This window comes from Neomonachus schauinslandi, chromosome 16 (assembly GCF_002201575.2).
Source record: "Neomonachus schauinslandi chromosome 16, ASM220157v2, whole genome shotgun sequence".
Classification (NCBI taxonomy): Eukaryota; Metazoa; Chordata; class Mammalia; order Carnivora; family Phocidae; genus Neomonachus; species Neomonachus schauinslandi.
Window position 1 is genome coordinate 49,108,170 of NC_058418.1, and position 22,414 is coordinate 49,130,583.

The following is a 22,414-nucleotide window of genomic DNA, read 5'->3' on the forward strand; positions in this document are numbered from 1 at the left end:
AAAGAAAGAAAGAAAGAAAGAAAGAAAGAAAGAAAGAAAGAAAGAAAAGAAAGAAGAAGGAAAAGAAAGAAAGCGAAAGAACTGGGGGTGCTCTCTGGATGAGGACAGCCTATGGACCCAACCAGGCCCTCCCTTCAGGCCTGGGCAGACACTCAGTGGATGGTCTGCCCCAGGTCCCCGCCACACAGTACACATCCAGGACTAGTCATGAGGTTGCACACAGGTCAGTGATTATGTCTCTTCACCCTACCCCAACCCCAGGATGGCCACACAGTAGCCTCACCCTGGGTCAGGCCATGCCCTCTTATGGGAAAGCAGTCTAGATTTAGTCTTGAAATTGTCTGTGCAAGGGGGACCTCCTCTGCTTTCTTCTGAGCCATCTGCCCTGCCTTAGCAGCCTCCGTATTCTTTATCATGACACAGGAGATCAACCTCCTCACCCTACAACCCGGGTCAAACAGATGGAAAAAATCCCCACAATCCTGATAGCACACTTGGCCTGTCCCTGTCCCTCAGGCTGCAGTCACTTGTCAGACCCAACTCTCCAGGCCTGTGTATTGTCTTTGGAGACAGTGCTTAACCTGGGCCCACCACAAGTCCAGAGTCCTCTTCCTGGATCCACAGGGATTTTTACATTTGAAACCAAAATGACTATAACACTGTATGCCAACTATACTTCAATCAAAAAAGAAAGAAAGAACGTTAAGCAATGTTCATGCCATGCCTGCTGTGGTCTTATCTCAGAGCTGCCTGTATTTCACATTCTTTTAGTCCCAGGGTCTTGTTGCCCCCAATGGGGAAAGACCTCATGCCTCCAGGCAAGAAGGAACAGACACAGGGATATGGTTCTTTGATGAAGGAGAGACCAAAGGTATCAAAAACGAATAGAGTAAATTGAGGAATTTTGTTAACTTTACAACCCCTCCCACCAGCACCCAGAGCAAGAGATAGTCCATGGAGAGCACCTCAAAACTGACAGTACCTAATGGTGTTGGGAAGGTGGCATGGTTTGGAAAGGCTGTTGACATCTGTAGTCTGGTAGAATTGTGGGGACTAGTATTTGGGCAGTTTTGTGTACTAGGGAGGGTTGCTTGTTTAGAGAGATCAGTGGCTGTGAGCAACTGGACAGTTCATATTTTGGGGAAGTTTGAATGTGTTGATTTGAGGAAGGCGGGAGATTGAGAGTGATTGTGGCTTTGGAGATTTTGATAGACTTGGGAGATTTTGGCTTTGTGGACGATGTGGGATTAGGGGGACGAGGGTGGGTATTTGGAGACTTTTGAAGAAATTAAGAATTTGGGGCTTGAGAAATTTGGTGGATTGGTTTAGGGCTTGATACACTTGAAGTCATGCGACTGGTGGATTGGGGGAGTTAAGTGGACATGGGGATTTGAGCCTCATGGAAAATTTAGGACTTGAGGAGCTTGGAAAGTTTGAAAATACTGATGCCTTGAGGGAAGATAGAGGTTTGGAGAGTTTGATGTGTTTGAACAAGTGGGTATATTCGGGCAGTATGGTGTGTTTAGGAAATTTGCAGGTTTGGAGAGGCTGAGTGGCATAAGGATTTTGGTGGGTTTGTGGAACTTGATGGGCATGGATGACATTGTTGGGCTTGAGGAGGTTGACAGGCATGAAATATTGGTGAATTTGGGGAAGTTGAGGTTTTGGTGTGTTTGGTTTTGAAGGGTAGTGTTTTTGGAAGGTTGCTGATTTGTGGAAATTGGCAGCTTTAGGGATGTGGGTAGATTCATAGATGGTGGGGTGTGTGGGATGATTAGGTGCTTTGGACATTTTCTTGGGTTTGAAGAGTGACAGTTTTGGTGACACCAGTGTGGTGAAGATGGGGTTTCAGAGGAGAGGTTATCAGATTGGGAAGGCATAGTGTTTGGAGACGTTATGGAACTGGGAGACATCGAATGTTTTATGGAGGTTGAAGACCTAAGGTGTGTTTAAGGGTTTGATTAAATTAGTAGATTTGAGTATTTTAGAAATTTGAAGAAATTAGTTGGCTTGTGGAGGATGGTAAGCTTGGAAATGGGGCTAGACCTCTGTCAGGTGAAACAGAGAAGGCTATGAATTTTTGGTTCCATTTACATTGATTAGTTACATAGCGTAGGCCAATCTTGTTCAACTTTTCACTTGATAGATGCAGGGCAGGGGGTGTTCCATTCAAAACTATGTATCTAGGAAAGCAACCAACCCTTTCCTTATGGATGAATGTGGTGAATATAGCCGAGATCATCATTCCTTTTCACCCTAGTCCTGTTCCCATCCCAATCTGGGGGAGATAATAAGATCAAAGGATCAAGGTAGAGAAAGAAGAGGCAAAGAAGAGTGACAAGGTAGAGAAAGAAGAGGCAAAGAACTGGGTGAGGGAGCAAGGACTAAGGAAACAGAACAGAGAACAGCATGATGGGGCAGGGAACAAAAAGTAGGAGCAGGGAGCAGTGGTACAAATCAGAGAAGAGAGCATGGAACAAGGTGAGGGGGCAGAGAAAAGAGAGAAGAAGCAAGGAACAGAGAGGGACAGGTAATAGGGAAATAAAGGCCACAAATGTTCCTGCACTGCGGGTACAACTGAAGGAGCCAGTCACGGCAGAAATACACTACAAGTTGCCTTGTTTCTACTCACAGCTGTGTTCTTCTTCCCACTCCAGTTTTCACTGTATATATTCAGGTTCAATTTCCTAGCAATCAAGAAGTCTAGAAAGAAAATAACCCATGGCAGGAGGGTCATCACAATATATCCAAATAGGCACAGGCAAGTTCCTAGTGTGGTTTATGAATTGTCAGTTCCAGAGACTCTATCCGTCCTGGGGCAAGTATAGAAGTAGGCATGGTTGTGCAGCCCTGGGAACTATGTTCTAGTGACCACATGAAAAAAAAAAATGTCCTTAGACAGGGACGCTTTCCTGTGCTTGTGGGTGCAGCCCAGTATGGAAGTGTTTGTGCAGAGGATGAAGAGGGCAAGTATCTTGAGATTGATCAACTCACCCCAAACGCAGAATTTCCCAGTGGAGATGCCCACTTTGGGATGTAAGAATAATTATTCTCCTTAGCAGTCATATAAATAAACTCAAACACCCTTCAGTTTCCTTGATCCTCTGTAATGAAGATTGAAAAGTATTTATATGAGTGCAGGGTCTTACTATGTCTTCAGGATTCACTGGACTCCAGAAATTTACTCCCCTCTTGGCAGAGTTGTTTTTTAATACCTTGTATTCCGGTGGGAATATGGATGTGGGAAGAGTTGGTTTGTTTACCTGATGATGTAGATTCATGAAAAAGCATATTCTAGCTGACATGACAAGAAACTTGGAATTGGGCACATCCCGCTGAGGGGAAGCAAGTCACAATTAGGGATCCCTTATCAGGAAGGGATGGAAGAGTTTGCCCTTCAATTTCCTGAGGAGAGAGTGCTCAGAGGTGGAGTCTATTTCTCCTCCGATTCCCCAACGTAAATGGAAATCCTGCGGGCATTGGAGCTGGGGACTCCACTCTGCCGGTCCCCGAAGGCTTTGCCCTGCGATGCTCTGGCCGGGGATAAAAACAAATCCAGCTCAGGCACTATCTAAACTAGGGAGGGAGGGCACCCTCTAGGGGGCGGGTCCCCGGCGGCGACGTCGCGCCTCCCCTCGCCCAGCCAATGGTAGCGCGCAGAGGCCGGAGGGGCATTTTCCTCAACCAACCAGAGCTCCTAGGCCTTTCAAAGCCACGCCTGCGTGCCCCTCCTTTAAGCCAGGACTCCTAAACCGCATAGCTCCGCCCACAGAGCTCTTTCAGAAATGAGGTCTACCAGGCCTTCGGCGGATCTGGGCAAACCCTGGGCAGCCTGCACATCGCCTTCGTAAGCTCACTCCCCCCCTCTCCATGAGCAAGCTTCCCTTTTTCCAGAGGCTGTCGAGCCCTTTGTCTGTCTGACTACAGAGAGACACACGAATACTTCCTACTTCTGAGAAGCCCGTCTCTCGCTTCTTTAGCAACCGAGCCCCATAGGTTGGCCAGGCTGCGCACAGCGCTCCGATTGGAAGCGGGGACTGCCCGTCAAGCATTTCCTCTCGGCACAGACTACTTCACTCCACCCTTCGCCTTTTCAGGTGGATTAGGGAAAGTGAAGTTGCCTCAGTTCTGGGGAGCACGCCTATTGGTCGGACATTGGTAACTATCATGACCGAGGCTGTGAAAGTCCTCGAGCCTTCGATTGGGTCCGGGGATATATCAGTCAAGATGGGCGGGTGCAATCGCAACGCAGCGCACAGTATTGGTGGAGCTACTGCGCGGCCGGAGTTTGGAGGAGAGCCGCAGGAGGAGAGCCGGCTTCTCTTGATTGGGCCATAGGGAGGCCCTCCGACTCCGGACTGGTTGAACGCGAGCCGCGCCCCCGTCACGCCGACAGCCGGCTGTAAGGGGAGCTGCCGGGCTCGCCTGTGTTAGCCTTAAGAGCCAGGGCGGTGAGAGGAGTGCATAGGCGGTTCGCCGGGCCCCCAGCCAGACCGACGTAAATGCGGGAGTGGCGCGCGTCATCTCAACGGTGAGGGGACGCCAGTGGGCGGCGGGAGACAGGGCTCCGGCGCTCCGCAGCCGGAAGTGTCTTCAGAGTGGCGTCGTACCCGGAAGTGTGGCACGACGGCAGCCGCACCCGGAAGTATGATGCTCCCGCTGCTCGGGAAGTGACGGTACCCGGCCAGTTGGGATACGGGGTTAAAACAGGTGTTTATGTCTCTTTATCTGCTGAAGCTCATTAGAACCTCCCTTTCCGGGAAATGTTGGAGGGTGCAAGTAGTTGGTCATGTTTTTGCTTGTCTCATCCTGTTGAAACCCGAGGGGAAACGAGCAGTAGGCATGTGTCCAAGGGGGCCAGGCTCAGTAGAGGCTTTTAAGAAGTTTCTTTTGCTTCCTGTCACCCTCAATTCCTTTACCCCACAGGGATGTGCAGATGGAGGCTGGAGGAGACACTAAAGCCCCAGCCCCTGGGGACGCGGAGGACTTGGAGGACACTCGGTTCCCCAGTGAGGAGGCTGGAGAGGATGGAGGGGTTCACGAGGACCCGCCGGATCCTGGAGAGGGGGACCTGGCGAAAACAGGTATGTCTTCCCCTCACTAGGGTCTTGGAAAGAATACCTAGAGGGTGTCGTTGTTGGGGGAGGTCAGAGGGGGACAAGTGAGGAATCTTTTGGGACTCAGGAAAGTGGTTTAAACCGCAGCAGGATCAGTAGGAGGCCATTGTGGACACACAGTGTAGTTTAAATCATTGAGGAATGAAAAGGTAATCAGTAGGTGTCAATGGATGTTCACTGGGGACTTGATCTGAGTTCAGGTCTTTGAGGAATCAGATTAGTTGGGGTCAACGAAGGGTATTGGGGATTTAGGATGTTTAGGTCAATGAATGACCAAAAGAAAGTTAATACAATCAAAAGGAAACTATTTAGAAGTTACTGTCTTTGGGGGCTAGGGTGTTATTTAAGTCATTGAGGTGGGAAAGGGGATCAGCGGCAACCAATGCGCATTCAGTGTTTACATCATTGAGGAGTCAGTGGTGAGTTGTTGGTGGCAGTCTTTAAGGAACCAAAAATTAGATGTTAAGGGCGATCACTGGTGAGGAGGCAGTGGACATCAGTGAGATTATGTGGAGAGTCAGAGGACCAGTAGGAGGGTCTTTGAAGACTTAGTGGATGTGTAAAGTTACTTGATGGAGACTCAATGGAAGTCATTGGGGAAACAATGCTTACTGACCACCTGGGAATGAGTGGATGTTAGTGGCATCATCGAGAAGGATGAGTGGACATCACTGAGAATAAATGGTGGGTGTTGGGGGGGTGTCTTTGAGAATTTGGAAATTATTGGCAAGTAATGGCAGGTATTGGGAGGGTAATTGGGAGGACAACATGGGGGATCGGCAAATGTCAATCGGAGAATGAGGGAATATGAGGTCATTGGGATTTTATGGGAAAGTTGTTGAAATAATGGTTGTTATTGGGGGATCAGTAGACATTGGAATAAATGGGAGAGGTGTCAAAGCAATCAGTAGGGGGCAGTGAAGTTGTGGGTTTTATTGCTGATTGTTAATGATGGTCATGAGGAAGGGCGGTGGACAACATTATCATAGTCCTATGTGTTAGTGTAATTATGGTGGGTATTTTTTTTTTAAAGATTTTATTTGACAGAAAGACAGAGAGGGAGGGAACACAAGCATGGGGAGTGGGAGAGGGAGAAGCAGGCTTCCCACTGAGCAGAGAGCCCAATGCAGGGCTCGATCCCAGGACCCTGGGATCATGACCTGAGCCAAAGGCAGATGCTTAACAACTGAGCCACCCAGGTGCCCCTTGGTGGGTATTGTAAGGAGTGGAGTGGATTATCAGTGAGAATAAAAGGAGGTCAAGGAAGTTGGAGGAGGTCACTGAAATCCTGGATGTTAGTGGAAATTAATAGTAGTCACTGGGGAGAAGGGAGAATTAAATAAAAGAGGGTCAGGGGAAGTTATTTGAAGTCTTGGATGTTAGTAGAGGTTCATGGTGGTCATGGTGGGGATGGAGTGCACATGAGGTAAAATAGATTGTGTGTCAGGGCAGTCACTGGAGGTCACTGGAGACCCAGGTATTAGTGGTATTAATGGAATAACTGGAATGTTAGTGAAAAGCAGTGGGCATAAATAAGGGCTTAGGGGAGGCTTAAAGATCTGGGTGCTAGTGGATATTCATGGCAGTCATTGGAAGAATTAGTGGTTATCACCAAAAATATACGTGGTTGATGAGGAGAGTCAATGAGGTCATTAGGGATCAGTGAACATCCACGAGAATAAGTAAGGGATTAGGGAGGGGTGGGGCAGTGGGAAGGATTTAAATGAGAGACTGTAGAGATATTAGTGGATGTCATGATGGCCAATGAGGGGTGAGTAGATACTAGGAGAATACATGAGGGGTCAGAGGTGTTAATGGTGGATCATTGAAGATGAAGATAATAATGGTCATTCAGAAGCAATAGGGTGCTTTGAAGACTTGGAAGTGTCAGTTATTGACAGGAGAATAAATAAGCTCTAGGGACATAGAGGGTTCTGTAATGACAGTGAGAGATTGGATTGTTGGGGTTTTAGGGGGATCATGTGGAGGTCATTGAGGGGTAGAGGGGACACCTGGAGGTCTGTGTCAGTATCACGGGTCATTGGGGGGCTGGTAGAGATTTGGTAAGTCCCTGGGCACATGGGGTTAAGGGGAGTCCACAGCCAGAATGACCCACCAGGATTTCCCTTTCAGAACCCGAGACGAAGGATCAGCCACCCGGCCTGCTGTCACCCCTGCCCCAGTCAGAGGCCCTGCCATGCACCTGTGGGCTTTGGGATCCTGCAACCTCTGAGGATAGTCCCCTGGGTGACCCCGAGAGTGGCTCTGGGGGCCAGGGTGGGGACCCCAGTGATGAGGACTGGCGCAACAAGAGAAAGCACGTGTTTGTGCTGAGCGAGGCAGGCAAGCCCATCTACTCCAGGTATGGTAGCGTGGAGGCACTGTCGACGACCATGGGTGTGATGACAGCCCTCGTGTCCTTCGTACAGAGTGCAGGGGATGCCATCCGCGCCATCTACGCTGGTGAGCAGAGGTGGGGGAGAGTGAGTGGGGGGAGCAGGGGATGGTGGACAGGAAAATGGCTGGCTGGGAGACTATCCACGCAGCCCTCTGTATATGGCTGGCTGGCTAGGCATCTCTCTCTTGTCCATCTGTTTGGCCTGCTGGGTTCTGAGTGATTAACTCACCTGGACCCGAGTCACTGGCTGGATACTTCTGTGACTTTGGGGGCTCTCTGGGTGTCTCTGGGTTTCCGTGTCAGTCCTTGCTCTGCCTTCCCCTGATCATGCTGTGTGTCTAACCTGATTCCTTGACCATCCCATCATGTCTCTACGAATAACCCAAACTCCCCCCAGTTGTCTTTATCCTCGTGCAAGTGTGCCACAGAGTGACCATGTGAGCTCGGGCCGGGAGTGCGTGTGTTCAGGGACAGAGCAGAAGAGCCCCGCCTGAGCCCTCCAGTGGCAGCTGACCCATCTCTACCCCCTGCCCCCCTTCCCTCCCCCAGAGGACCACAAGCTGGTGTTCCTACAGCAGGGCCCACTGCTGCTGGTGGCCGTGTCAAGGACTCCTCAGTCAGCAGCCCAGCTACGCGGGGAGCTGCTCGCCGTGCACGCGCAGATCGTGAGCACGCTCACGCGTGCAAGTGTGGCCCGCATCTTCGCGCGCAAGCAGAACTACGACCTCCGCCGCCTGCTGGCCGGTTCGGAGCGCACCCTAGACCGGCTCCTGGACAGCGTGGAGCGGGACCCCGGGGCCCTGCTGCTGGGCGCCGTGCGCTGCGTGCCTCTGGCTCGCCCGCTGCGGGAAGCCCTGGGGGCGCTGCTACGGCGGTGCACGGCGCCTGGCCTGGCCCTCTCGCTGCTGGCGATCGGAGGCCGGCTGGTGACGGCGGCCCAGGAGCGGACTGTGCTCGCCGAGTGCCGGCTGGACCCAGCCGACCTGCAGTTGCTGCTCGACTGGGTGGGGGCGCCGGCCTTCGCGGCGGGGGAGGCGTGGGCACCTGTGTGCCTGCCCCGCTTCAATCCCGACGGTTTCTTCTACGCGTACGTGGCGCGCCTGGACGCCATGCCCGTCTGCCTGCTGCTGCTTGGCACCGACCCCGAGGCCTTCCATGACATGGCCACGTGCAGGCGCCTGCTGGAGGAGGGCATGCACGGCCTTGGTGCCATGCGGGCCCTGGGGGAGGCTGCCAGCTTCTCGAGCGCCCCAGCAACCAGTGCTCCCGCCTACAGCGTGCAGGCTGTGGGGGCGCCCGGCCTCCGACACTTCCTCTATAAGCCGCTGGATATCCCCGACCATCACCGCCAGCTGCCTCAGTTTACCAGGTAGGCCCGGACCCTGTGGGCAGTTGGCTGGGCAGGAAGCCTTATCCAACTAAAAGGTTCAGCGTCTCATAGCCATGAGGTGGGAGAGAGCCAGGCATTCTCTAGGAGGATGGAATCGAACGGGAGTCTGTCCACTGAGGGAGGCTCAACCAGGAGCCTCAAGGAGTCCCTCATTCTGATGAAGAAGAGGGCCCCAGTACTCATGGAACCCCCCGGTTGCTGGGCCAGCTGGGCCTCCAACCACTGAGAAACCTCAAGTCTAATGGGGGCGGCTGGGCTCCCTCACTTAATCGAACTCCCTAGGCTGAGGGGAGACAGGCGAGCCAAGCAAGCCTCTGATTGACCTTGGCCTCTCCTCCCTCCATCCCGGCAGCCCAGAGCTGGAGGCCCCGTACAGCAGAGAGCAGGAGCGGCAGCGCCTGTCCGACCTGTACCACCGTCTGCACGCGCGCCTCCACAGCCCCTCCAGGCCCCTGCGCCTCATTTACCACGTGGCTGAGCGGGAGACGCTGCTGGCCTGGGTGAGTGGGCGAGGGGTCTGGAAGAGTTCATTCCTGACTTGAAGCCTCCTTTTCCTCCACTCCGTCCACTCTGACCATGCCTTTGCCTGCATCCCTGTTCCTACCATTACACAGGTGTCTTTGAAACTCATAAGGATTGCACGGTCTACGACCCTCCCATACCACTGTTCTTTTCCTTGTTTCCCCATTAGCTCCCAGTACAGTGTCTCTGACTTGGAAGAGGTCCCATTAACAACCATCAGCATGCCTCTTGTTTTCCCAGTAGCCCTGCCCGTGTGTCTACCAGTTCAATTTTCGCTCTGGGAGTCCCCAGTACCCTTGAACACTACAGGCTTGGTCCCACGCTGTGCCTTCTACCTGGGGTGTCCTTCCCTGGGGTCTTCAGGGCTCCTCTCCTCATTCCCATGGGTCGATTAAGGGTCAGCCATTCAGGGACTTTGACCAAGGTGACCCCACTGGAAATGGCACCTTCCCTCAGGCTCTGCCATTTGGCAGACATGCACTAAATCATTTATTGTATGCTTATTGGGTGTGAGGCATTGTTCTCACCCGAGGATTATATTATTTTTAAATTTTTTTAACTTCCATTTCCAAGCAATTTTAGACTTACAAAGAAGCTGCAGAATAGTACAAGTAATTACTATAAATAGGTTCTTCCCCTAGTTTCTCCAGATGTTAACCACAGGAGCTTATTAAAATCAGGAAATTAACATCAATACAACAACATCTAATCCATAGATTTCATTCAGATCTCACCAGTTGGCCCACTAATGTCCTTCTACTGGTCCAGAATCCAGTCCAGGATCTTATGTTGGTTTATTTATTGTTATCTTCTTAGTCTCATTGATTCTAGAATCCTTTCTCAGTTTTTTTTGCATGTCCTTGACAATTTTAAAGAGTACCAGCTAGTTTGTAGGATGTCCCTCAACTTGGGGTTTTCTAATATTTTATCATGACTGAATTAAGGTCATGCATTTTGGGCAAGAATATCCCAAGAGTGAGTGATATGCCCTTCTCTGCACCTGATCAGGAGATCCACAGTGTCATTTGTCCCACTGTTGATTTAACTTAGATCACTTGGTTAAGGTGCTGTCTCCCAGATTTCTCCACTACAAAGTTAGTGTTTTCCCCCTTTATAATTAGTAAATATCTTGTGGGGATTATGTCAGATTTCTGTTTTCCATCACACTTTCATCCCCTGATTTTAATAGCCATTAATGATTCTTGTCTGCAACAGTTACTGCTCTGGTGTTTGCCACGTGGTGATTTTTGAACTCTGTCATCCCTTCTACATTTATTCTTTGGGATTCTACTACTATATGGAAGAACTTTTCCTCCCCCTGTTTATTTGTTGACTTTTTAATTTTATAGCAATATGGTCTCATGGATTTTTCTTTAAGTCAGTGGGCTACAAGCCTTTTCTGTCATTCATTTTGGTGCTCAAACTATCTCGATTTAGTCGGGCTGGGCCCTGTGTCTTTTTTTATACGTCTCCATCACTGTCTGAGCATTCCTGTTTTCTGGCACACGACGTTCCAGGCTCGTCATGTACTTTCTCTGTGCCAGTCCTGGAATCAGCCATTTGTCCAAGGAGTCCTTGTTCCTTTTGGTGGAGAATGGCATTTCAAAACCAAGATATGGTAGGCCCAGGATTTTAAATTGGGTTGTCAGGGGATGACTCACTGAAGAGATGGCATCTAAGGGGGAGGTAGTGGGCTATGTGGGTATCTGGAGGGAGAGGGAAAGGACCGTGCAAATGCTGTGAGGTGAGACAGAACCTGTATGTTTGAGGAATAGCAGGGAGAGGTTAGAGTGGCCCGGAACAGAGTGAGTGAGGGGGAGAGCAGTGAGAGAGGTGATATAGAAAGGTATAGTGACCTGGTCAGGTTAGGTCTCTGGTTGGTATAAGGATTAAATTGAATTAATCCTCCTATCATGCCCAGGCTGCAAATGATGAAAACAAGTATGTGGAGCTGAGAACAGAACCTCGTATATGACAACTGCTCAGTAAATGTTAAGCATTGTTGTTTTCCCTGGTCCACAGATGAGCAAACTGAGATCTAGGGAGTACGCACACACACACACACACACACACAGCCAGCGGCCACTAGATTAGCTGATTCCTTGGCCCTACTGAAAACCCCTGGCCCACCATGACACAATATTAGTTTACCAATTTTAGCCCAGTGACCAGGTAGCACCTGGTGGGAACCCTTGCCAGATGGGTTTTCCAAACAAGAGACGGGCATGGGGCTCGGGTGGGGTGGACAGGACTGGGCATGGTCAGCTCTGGCCTAACTGACTGTGTCTCCTCTCAAACCTGCAGGTGACTTCCAAATTTGAACTCTATACCTGCTTGAGCCCCCTGGTGACAAAGGCAGGTGCCATTTTGGTAGTGACTAAACTCCTGCGCTGGGTGAAGAAAGAGGAGGATCGACTCTTCATTCGTTACCCACCCAAGTACTCCACACCCCCAGCAGCCCCAGCTGCCTCTACAGACCAACCTTCCCATAACGGCTTGTTCCCTGGACCTTGAGAGGCGGAGTTCTCAGATTGGGCAGTGCTGAGAACCACCACCTTTGGTTTTTACCTTCTGTCTCCACCCTGGGAAAGGGGCAGGAGGGACAGAGGAAAGGCTGCTCCCCCAGCCCCGTCATGCTCCTCCATCTCTGGGAAAATCCTTCGGCCCCTCTGCCTCACCTCTATCACTTGGATGATATTCCTCTGTCAGGGGCTGTCTCCTCCAGTCCTGGGCAGCACACCCTCTGTCCTGCATCAGGAGTCTGCCTCCTTGATGGGCTCTCAGCCCTAAGTGTCTAGGGTTGGCCAGGGTCCCTTTGGGTGGTCCACAGGGGCTCTGGAATTGGGAATGCATGGCCAGCCTTCATGAAAGGCTTAAAGAAAGAAACAGTACATAAAAGACCTAAAACCAATTCCCACAAGGACATTCCTTTGCCCTTCATGTACTTCATCTTTACCTGGTCAAAAGTGGCCCCCATCAACGTTGGCTGCTGCTGATATCGGTGAGAAGGTGGCCTCCAGGGCAGGACACCTGACTTCACAGGTGGCTGAGATCCAGACATCCTGCATGGGAGGTGCACTCGGCTTCTAAGGCTCATTGAACTCCTTCGTCAAGTGCAGAAAACCTCGCATAGGCTATCACGCGAGGATTTGTGAACGAAGGGGGACTCGAACTCCTGGGTACCACCGCACAGCTCATGTCTATTTGTCTCGGACTTCCACAACCTGCACCACACGGCAACCCAGAGAGGGCAAGGCTTCCCTAGAGTTCGTACGTGTGTGCACAGCACTCCCTCCTCAACCGACCGAGACCCAGTTGTGCCCGTTCCCCTACACTGGAGCTGGTGGACGCGAGGTTACGCATGCGCGCTAACTGTCGTTCAGGGGCCCGCGTCCGTGCTTGGCGGGAGCTGAACCCTCACTGCTCCTCCAGCCTGGTCGACTGACGAGCAGACGCGCAGTGCACGCATGCGCGCTGCAGAGCCTGTGTCCCTCGTGTTGTTTTTTTGGTTTTTTTGACCAGTCGTCATCCGAGGTGCACGCAAGCGCAAACCCCGCGTTGGAAAATGGCGGGCAAGTTGGAGCCTTTGAAAATGGAGGCCCCCGAAGTCGTAGAGGAGGCTGAGGAGGCTGAAGGTAGGGAGGGCGAGCCAGCCTCTCCCTGGCCAGGGCAGATGGGAGGGAGCCTTGTCGCGTTGCAGTAATGAAATATTAATAGTGTACTAAAAAAATTAATTTAAGCTTTTTGTAAAAACAAAAAACTGTTCACCAAAGGGGAGAAAAATAACGTGCATATTCTTATCGTCTAGATTAACCCAGGTTTATCGGGTATATTGGTTTAAGTGTTTCGAAGAAACACAATAGACTATTTCAATATGCATCTCTTCAGACAAAAAACGGGGATGGATGTCGTCACAAAAACCACTCTGCTCCTGCCACACCAAGGAAAAGCAACAGTAATGCCCCGGTATCATTTCACACCCAGCCCGTATCGCATTTCACATGGACTCTTAAGTCTGAATGAGAGTGGCCTCTCCCATGGATGGCTCCTTTCCTTGGCGCACTTTGTCGATAATGACACCCCCACCCTAGTGAGGGGGAGGGGATTGCTCTAAGGATAATTAGAAATTACCGCGAAGCCAGAAGAAGAAACCCTCCCAATTCAGTGATCCACCGCTATGCCACTAACTTTTTTTTTTTTTAATTGTAGACATTTTTGGAAATGTCCCAAAGTACAGCAAATAATATGGGGAAGGCCCATGTACCCACCACTCTTGTTTCAACAGCTCTGGACTTTCTGCCCTCCTTTGATCTTTGTCCCCCTTCCTGCACACTCTTTAAACCACTGTATTAATAATAACATTTGGACTGCATCTTTCCAGATCTATCTATGCAGACACCAACAATAATTATGATTGTTCACTGGTTTATTGTTATTTCTCCAGCACCTAAAACAATGCTGCTTGGCAAATAGTAGGTGTTCAGTAATTTTTTTTTTTTTATTATTGTATGAATAGTAACTTTAACTGGAAGAGCTCTCTTAGGTTAGGGCTATACATCAAGGGCCTTCAACAAAGGACATTCAGAAGGAAGACAGATGCAAATAGATCTCATTTATTAAGCACTTACTATAGCACTTAAAATAGTAGCAGCTGTGCTAAAAACTATTTTCGTATCAAGCTTTCAAATGAGTCAAAATTGAAGTTCTGATTAACTTCACCAGCAAAGGGGAAAATTGAACATGTTAAGTATCATTTCTAGCCCATTGAAAATGGCTTTAAAAAGAGAGGGATAAATCTAGTTCTGATTACTCTGTAGGGAAACAGGCTCTTTTTTGCCTCACTCAGAACTGACCTGTAAAAGCTTTGCTAGAAGCAGTTTGGCAGAATTTTTAGCATCTAAAATGCTATTCCATATCTGTAGTCCCCATGCTTGATAATCATAAAATGTGCAGATGTGTGGACCATGAAGGATCATTGTAGTGTTGTTGATGGAAGCAAAACGCGAGGAGCAATCAGGGAAATGTCTAGATTTAGATATGTCCATGCCTGTTGTGGAATGCCTGTGTGGTGGACATTTTTTTAAGCAGTAAGAAAACAATAAGATAATTAAAAATTAATTTTTAAAAGAGTAAGATCAAGGTTTATTGACACAATGAGCTTCAAAGGTGCTCATACTTTTATGAGAGAAAAGCAAGTTGGGATTTAAAAAAAAAATTAAAAAGACAGGCAATGTCAACTAGAGCCCTAGGTATATTGCACAGTGTCTGAAGGCTAAAGGCCTAACTAATGACTCTCAACAAGGGACTTGGGTTTTTAAGAGTGTGCAAAGGTGGAGGCATTTTTGTGATTTTTTTTGTTTTATTTTTCTTTCAGGAAAATGTAGTGCTGTATGATTTTAAAATAGAGAAAGGAGGAAATTTTGAATGGCATCCAAGGATCATATATTAATACTGATCAATATTAACATCCCAGTTTTGAGGGTTATACTGTGGTTACCTGGCAGAGTCCTCTTTTATTTAAGAAATATACACTGGAATATTAAGGAAAAATGGGCCATGATGCCTGCAATATATGGTACAGAAATGCTCACAAATGAGAAATCTAATACAAAGGCAAATAGGAGCACTGTGGCCTTTTTCTACCACTTTTATGTACATCTGAAATTATTTCAAAATAAAATGTTAAAAGGGACTCATGCTGTACAGACTGTTTTGTAATATGGATTTCTCAGGAATTTTTATCAAGATGTTAGTTGGGTTATTTAAGAGATTTACTGATCACTCATGATGATTCAGACTAGAAATGAAGTAGAGGGGAAAAATACAGATGGAGCTTTCGCAGAAATGGTTACAAAAATCAGCTGTAAAAGACATGGGGACAATCGAGAAATCATATTTGTCTGGGCACTGGATGATACTACATGATGATTGTTAATCTTAGTGTAATGACAGGATTGGAGTTATCTAAGAAAATGTCCTCAAGTAGTTGAGACTCTTAATGAAATACCTGGGGATGAAATATCATAAAAGCATAGGGCTTGCTTGAAAATACCTCAGCACAGGAAAAACAGCTGAAGCAAATACGGATGAATATTAATGGCTGTCAGATCTTAACGATATGCATAATCAAGAGCTCATCAGGTGTCCTCTCTATTTTCATGTGTGTTTGAAAATTTTCATATGCAGTACTACAAAGAAAATAATTAAATACTTCCCCTTATTAATAAAGTAGCTTTAATTTTTTTTTGTTTCATTTCCAAATATTAAAAGAGTATTGTAGAAATTAAAGTCTCAAGAGGAGACATATCCGTTATTATGGATTATATTGGAGAAAGGCAGGAAGATTTAGGGCCAACGAGAGAAAGGGAGGTTTCATTTTTAACTTCACATATTTGGTAGTGTTTGGATGTTTTGGGGGGTAAGAAAGTAAAAAAGCAATACATGAAATACATTTTACTAAGAGATCTGAGTGTGTTCACCAAACTGTTGGCAGTAGTTACCTCTAGGAAGGGAAGTGACTCACTGAAGAAGGGCTTGTTCCTGAGAGGAAGCTGTTACTTTTTCATCCATGGTTTTCTACATTTGTCTATTAAATAGTTAAAAATTCAAATGCAAAATTAACTTAATGCATACTAACTTGTAAATAATTTGAGACCAGACATGTAAAGAAAGTGAACATACCACCAAAACACCATACCACCAAACATTTTACCAAAACTTAAATTTACAACATGATTTTTTTTTTAAAGACTTATTTATTTATTTGAGAGAGCGGGTAGGGGCGGGGTGGGGGTGGAAAGGAAGAAGGAGAGAAAGTCTCAAGCAGGCTCTGCATTAAGTGTGGAACTCAACATGGAGCTTGATTTCATGACCCTGAGATCAAGACCCGAGCCGAAACCAAGAGTTGGAAGCTTAACAGACTGCACCACCCAGGCATCCCTACAACATGATTTTTAATGGCTACAAAAGATTTCATTCTATGAATGTGCTATAATTAACTAAAATATCTTTAGGTTGCTTCAGTTTTTTAAGATTAGAAATAATGAGCAACTTGCCCACCATTTATTTTCTTGAGGTAGATTCCTAGATATGGAATTTCTGATCTAGAGGATTTGAGTAATTTTTTTGGTATTTACTACCAAAAAGGTTGAAATGTAATACTGGTTTTGCCTATCAGATTGGCACAAATGAAGAAGTTGGAAAACATAGTTGGCTGCTAAGAATATGGGGAAGGAATCTTTTATGGGCCTGCTTGAAACAAGTGGAGAGCAATTTCATAAAACCAGTCAAATTTAGTAATACACATGCTCTTTGATCCAGCAGATGGCCTAGTAGGAATTTATCCAGTAAATATACTCCCATGCATGCACAAAAAGAATGTATAGGGATGGTTTTCTTGTTGAATTGTGTCCCTCCCCAAAATTTATGTCTATCAGAACCTAAAAATGTGGTCTTATTTGGAAATAGGGTCTTTGTACGTAAAACTAGTTAAGATGAAGTCATCCTGGATTAGGATGGGCCCTAATCCAATGAGTGGTATCCCTATAAGGAGAGGGAAACTTGCGCATAGAGAAATACACAGAATGCCAGGTGAAGAGCCAGCCTACATCAGGGCTGGGGCAGAGAGCTGGCTGGGTTTGAGGTTCAACCCCCAGCCCAGGCCATCTGCAACTAAAATACCATGACCCATTGGTCTGTTTGGTCTGTTCCAAATAAAAGAGAACCTCTCCTTCCTCCAGCCTGGCACGCTCCTGCCCCACGTGGCCACCTGCATGGGAGCTGCTGCCTAGGCTAAAATTAGGTAGAGAAATCACAGGACTGGAAATGCAGAGTCTTCCAGATGACTGGAAGTCATCTCCATACAGAGCCCTGAAATTGGGACTGAGAGAAGTTAGAGATCTCTAAAAGGAAGACCCATTTTGTGGTACTTTGTTATGGCAGCCCAAGAAAACTAATACAGATGGTCACTGTGGCATTGTTTTTAACAGCAAAAGAAGGGAAACAACCTGAAGATCTATGAGTAGGGGCCTTCTCTTAAATTATGGTCTATCTGTTCAGCGGACCATTATGAAGCCACTGAAAAGAATAAAAAGATCACTGTATACACAGTCAAATGAAAAATAAGATGTAGAGCACCATTTATGACACACCACCACTTAAATAGCATGAGTGGACTTGTGAATTTAATTGTCTCCCAACTACACAACAGATAGCTTGTAACACTAGTGGTCTCTTTGAAGGGGAAGTGAGGAAGTTAGGGTCTGAGGAGGAGGGATTTTGCACTGTAACTGTGAGTAAGCATCTCTTCTTTTACCTTGGGACTATCAGATGCATTTTGTGAGCTGCCTTTCATTTTCTCTGCCCAGTGTTCCTTGGAGAGGAGTGGGTCACTGGACTTTGACCTTTTATCATTGATTTCAAGAGTTTAAGATGTTAACATTTTTCCTGTGGGTTTTGTTGTTGTTGTTATAATTTTAAAAGTAACACAGGCTCATGTTAAATACATGTATCTATGGTGAAAAGTATCTTTGAATCAGGTTCCAAGTAAGGTCTTTTCCTCACAATTGAATGATATACGGGTCAAGTTTCTTTTAATCAATAGAGTTTCCCCTCTCCCTTTTTTTTTCTTTCCTTTGCATTTTATTTGTTGAAGAAACCAAATTGCCCTGTGGTGTTTTCCAGCATCTGCATCCCCATGGTGTCACATAACATGTTTCTCTGGCCCTTTTATTTCTTCTGAGTTGGTATTTAGGTATAGAAATCTGGTAAGACTCCTGGGTTGTTTTGTTTTGGTTTGGTTTGATTTGGTTTTTGGCAAGAATCCTTCATAAGTGGTGTTGTGTTCTTTCGTGAGGAGGCTCATAATATCTGGTTGTCTTCCATTTCCTACATCCATTAGTCCTTTAAGAATTTGCAAATTGTGACCTATAATGATTTCTTTAAAAATTCATATGCCATCTTTCTGCCCTTCTGCATCAGTTAGAACTTCATACTGATTTTAAACAGCAGCAGTGAAAGTGCTGTTTCATTTCATTAAGGGAATGCCTGAGATGTCCTTTGACCTCTTAGGAGAAGCTGACCATTAGGAGTCCTGATTCATCCAGCACACATCAGAAAGCTCAGGGGCAAGGGACAGGGTCTTGCAGGAGACCTGCTCTGGCTGGAAGCCTGCTCCCCCAGCTTGTCCTCAGTTCCAGCCCAGGGCTTCCACAGAACTCACTGCACCATTCTCCCTCCCTTCCCCAGATAGGCGTGGCCTTTCCTCCATCCTGTAATTCTTGTTTTCATCTCCCCAGGGCAGACCAAGTCTTTGAAGATGACTGAAGACCTGCTGGCAATGGTGAAAAAGCTGCAGAAAGGTCATGTATCTCTTTGTGTCTGAGGCTCAGCCTGGGGTTTTGAGGCAGGCAGATAAGGTTCCAACCCAGTCCCCTCATCTCACATGGGACTGGGTTGGAAATTATCCTGGGAAATTATCCCATTATGCATTCTCCCTCTTGTTCAATTTAATTCTTTGAACCAAAAGTACAGCTTCAAAAATCAAGAAGAATAAGGGAATGGAAAACCCTACTCTCTTACACACACACACACACACACACACACACACGCACGCACCTGCCATCCATGTCCCTGGCTTAAGGGCTAGCAGCAACTATTTTTAAAATTCTTAGGTATTTTTCCAGAGATTAAAAAAAAAAAAAAAACATTCCTGGGTGTGTATTCTTTGTCCTCCCTTTTTATATACAAATGGCAAATGGCAATGGCAAATGACTGCACCTTGCTTCACTTGTTGAGGGGGCCTAGGAGCCAGCCTACATCAGGGCTGGGGCAGAGTGCTGGCTGGGTTTGAAGTTCGACCCCCAGCCCAGGCCATCTGCAACTAAAATACTATGACCCATTGGTCTGTTTGGTCTGTTCCAAATAAAAGAGAACCTCTCCTTCCTCCAGCCTGGCACGCTCCTGCCCCGCATGGCCACCTTCATGGGAGCTGCTGCCTAGGCTAAAATTAGGTAGAGAAATTACAGGACTGGAAATTCAAATTAGGTAGAGAAATTACAGGACTGGAAATTCAGAGTGACCATAACTGTCTCCAGTAAAATGAAGACCCTCAGGAATGTGTTAAGTCATAATCAGCACCTTGGAGAGCATTCACTCTCCTAGAAGTTTCAGGAGATGGGAGTTGGTGGTCTCAGAAGACCAAGGACTTGAGTTTATCAACTCCAGCCACTTCAGAGTGTCAGGAGTTGGTAGTGAGACCCAGCAAGGGTTGGGGAACTTTTGCCCCAACTCTGTGCTGCTGACCTTGAAGCCAGAGAGGGATGAGGAGGAAGTCATCTCCATACAGAGCCCTCTAATTGGTACTGGGAGAAGTTAGAGACAGTTCTCTAAAGAGAGCACCCACGTTGATAGCATATATCTTCTTTCAATGTCTGTCTCGCCCATGCAGAATGCAAACCCTGCAAGGGCCTCTTACAGAGCCCAACACACAGCAGGAACTCAATAAATGCGTTTTGATTGCTAGTATCAGAGACACTGTACCAACCCCCACCCATCTCTATCTGCCTTAGACAGCCAGGCACCTATGTTCTCTGGCTCAATCTTTCTTTCGTTCTGCAGAGGGAAGCCTGGAGCCACAGAATGAAGACCTGATTAACCGGATTAATGAGCTTCAGCAAGGTAAACTCCAGGACCTAGACTTCCTAGCTAGCCAGGAAGAACCTGGACTTTGAATGCCACCACTTCCTCGTCTGTAAAATCCAGGCACCTCCAGGTTGTTGAAAGATGAGTGTGCAGTGTCACAGTGTGCAAGAGAATAGCAAGGTTAGAGGCTGCACTCACACAGTGTCCTCTTCTTTGGCCCAGCAAAGAAGAAATCCAGTGAGGAACTGGGAGAAGCCCAAGCTCTCAGGGAGACCCTGCATAAGGAACTGGACTCCTGTAAGTAGGACCAAAAGAGGGACCCACAGATCTTATGAGCACTGCTGATGTTCTGTGCACACCTCAGGGTCTTGGCATGGGCTGTTCCCTCCATCTGCAACACTCTTATCTGTATAATACCAATTGCCTTTTGCTATCTCAAGTCACCTTTGAGCTCTCAGCCCAAACTTCATTCTAACAGATCTCGCTTGACGGCCCCATCTAAATATGGACTACCACCTTCCCTCTGTCACCCCCACTCCCCGGCTTTATTTGTTTCTTCACAGCCTGTATTTCCACTTGATACAGTGTATTTATTTCTAGTCATCTCTCCCATTGGTATAAACCCTGTGCATTCTGCAGGGTCTTCACTCCTTTGGCACTTATAGAGAATGTGGACACTGAGGGGGAGATGCTGGATCAGGATGGTCCCCAGTGGGAGGTGGGTGCAGGTGGCAAGAAGATACCTCCCCTGCCCTGGCACTGTACCATGCCTTCTGTAACTTTAATAAGCCTTTGCATGAAGTTGCAATGAGGGCACAGGATCTGGCCTCTGGAGGCTCAAAGTGTCACTGTGTTTTCCAGTGAATGGAGAGAAAGTGCACCTAGAGGAGGTCTTGAGCAAAAAGCAAGGTATTTATCAGCTGTTCTGTCTTCATTGTTCTACCCCATTTTACCCACAAAAGCCCACACTTCCCAGAACAGCTAGATTAATCCCATTGAAACCTGAGTCAGGGTGTGCTTCCCTCTCTGCTCAGACCTTTGCCTTAGCTGCCACCTGACTTGAAGTAGACACTAAAGGCCTCCAAGTGCCCTCCAATGTGTGATATGATGTGGGGCCCATTACATCCACCCAATCCTGACTCCCCAAGAGGTCACACAGGGCTCCCTTGGTTCCTCTCCCCACAGAGGCACTGAGGATCCTCCAGCTGCACTGCCAAAGGAAGGAAAGTGGAGCTCAGAAGTAAGAGGTCCTGCTCAACTCTTCCCCACCTTATTTCCCAACCTGGAGGAGGAGGGAGCAAAAGCTAGGGAAAATATACCTTGGTCACACACTCCTCATTTTTCCTTTCTGTAAAATAGAATAGCTAGACAAGAGACTTCCCTGCTCATCTTTGATTTTGGTTGGTGGTGTTGAGATTAACTCACTCGTTTGATCATTCATTGCTAGTTTCTTTATTAAATAAATTTCACCCCCTGTTGTTTTTCTAAATCTTCTTCTATTGGCTATCCAGCTCTTCCACCATGCATTCATTTGTTTATTTATCTGCCCATTTAGGCCTCCAGTCATCCACTTACCCACCTGTCCACCCACTCACATTCATCCCTTCATCCACACATCTATGCAGTCCTTTTCCAGCCAGCCAGCCAGCCAGCATTATGTCTCCATGTTGCAGGAGTGCACAGAGCAAATTTCTGTCCATAACTCTCAGGTCGCAGAGAATTGCAGACAGAAGAAGCTGGGGTAACTGCTGGGAGTAACCCCGGGTCCATGGCCCAGAGTGGTGCTGGTTCGGCATGGGAGTGGGGCTTGCATCAGGGAGTTTGTTGGAAGAGGAGCTACTGGAACCAAGGCTTGGAGGAGAAAGCCCATAAGGGGGCTCCTAGTAGAGGGAGCACTGGGCAAAGATCCAAAGGCCATCCAGAGGAATCCCCTAGACTGAGCCAGGCTGGATGTCAGTCCTAGCATGTATTCTCTCATTCCTGGCTGTTGGCCCCTAGGTTGCACGTTGACGAACAACTGGAGAATTTGATGGGCCAGCACAAGGACCTCTGGGAATTCCACGTGAGCCATCCTCATTGCCTCCAACCACAGCCCTTCCTCTCCTGCTTTCAGTGTCTCCACTGACTGGCTCAGTGTCTACCCATTGGTCACCCCAACTCCATGGGATAGTTTTGACTCCTTTCTTCCTCTTACCCACCTACTCAGCCCTTCAGCTTTTACCTTAAATTTAGCCACCTCTTACCATTGCCCCCATTGCCACACTGGGCAATTGCCCAGACTGTTACCCAGACTGTTAACAGTAACCATTGCTGAGCATCCTGCTTTCTTCCTGCTTACCTAGAGTT

At 47.5% G+C, this 22,414-nt stretch overlaps 2 protein-coding genes across 4 annotated transcripts in view; both read left to right on the forward strand.

The window, feature by feature from the left end:
- Window positions 1–3,790: 3,790 nt before the first annotated feature.
- On the forward strand, window positions 3,791–12,897 carry MON1B (MON1 homolog B, secretory trafficking associated). Of its 3 annotated transcripts, none has more exons than XM_021702819.1 (6): window positions 3,791–3,847; window positions 4,927–5,084; window positions 7,251–7,580; window positions 8,065–8,884; window positions 9,258–9,405; window positions 11,732–12,897. In XM_021702819.1, the coding sequence occupies exons 2-6, from the start codon at window positions 4,937–4,939 to the stop codon at window positions 11,939–11,941; spliced, it is 1,656 nt and encodes a 551-aa protein (XP_021558494.1). In that variant the 5' UTR covers window positions 3,791–3,847; window positions 4,927–4,936; the 3' UTR covers window positions 11,942–12,897. The 3 variants fall into 3 exon arrangements, with proteins under 3 accessions (XP_021558494.1, XP_021558478.1, XP_021558484.1); XM_021702803.1 differs by lacking the exon at window positions 3,791–3,847 and adding an exon at window positions 4,413–4,531; XM_021702809.1 differs by lacking the exon at window positions 3,791–3,847 and adding an exon at window positions 4,672–4,710.
- Window positions 12,898–12,902: 5 nt separating this feature from the next.
- The window catches only part of SYCE1L (synaptonemal complex central element protein 1 like), a 43,659-nt gene continuing 34,147 nt past the window's right edge, over window positions 12,903–22,414 (forward strand). The window contains exons 1-7 of the mRNA XM_021705366.2: window positions 12,903–13,062; window positions 18,724–18,786; window positions 20,045–20,104; window positions 20,291–20,365; window positions 20,930–20,977; window positions 21,254–21,308; window positions 22,067–22,130. Coding sequence (XP_021561041.2) covers window positions 12,993–13,062; window positions 18,724–18,786; window positions 20,045–20,104; window positions 20,291–20,365; window positions 20,930–20,977; window positions 21,254–21,308; window positions 22,067–22,130 — 435 coding nt within the window. The 5' untranslated portion in view covers window positions 12,903–12,992. The remainder of the gene's footprint in view (window positions 13,063–18,723; window positions 18,787–20,044; window positions 20,105–20,290; window positions 20,366–20,929; window positions 20,978–21,253; window positions 21,309–22,066; window positions 22,131–22,414) is intronic.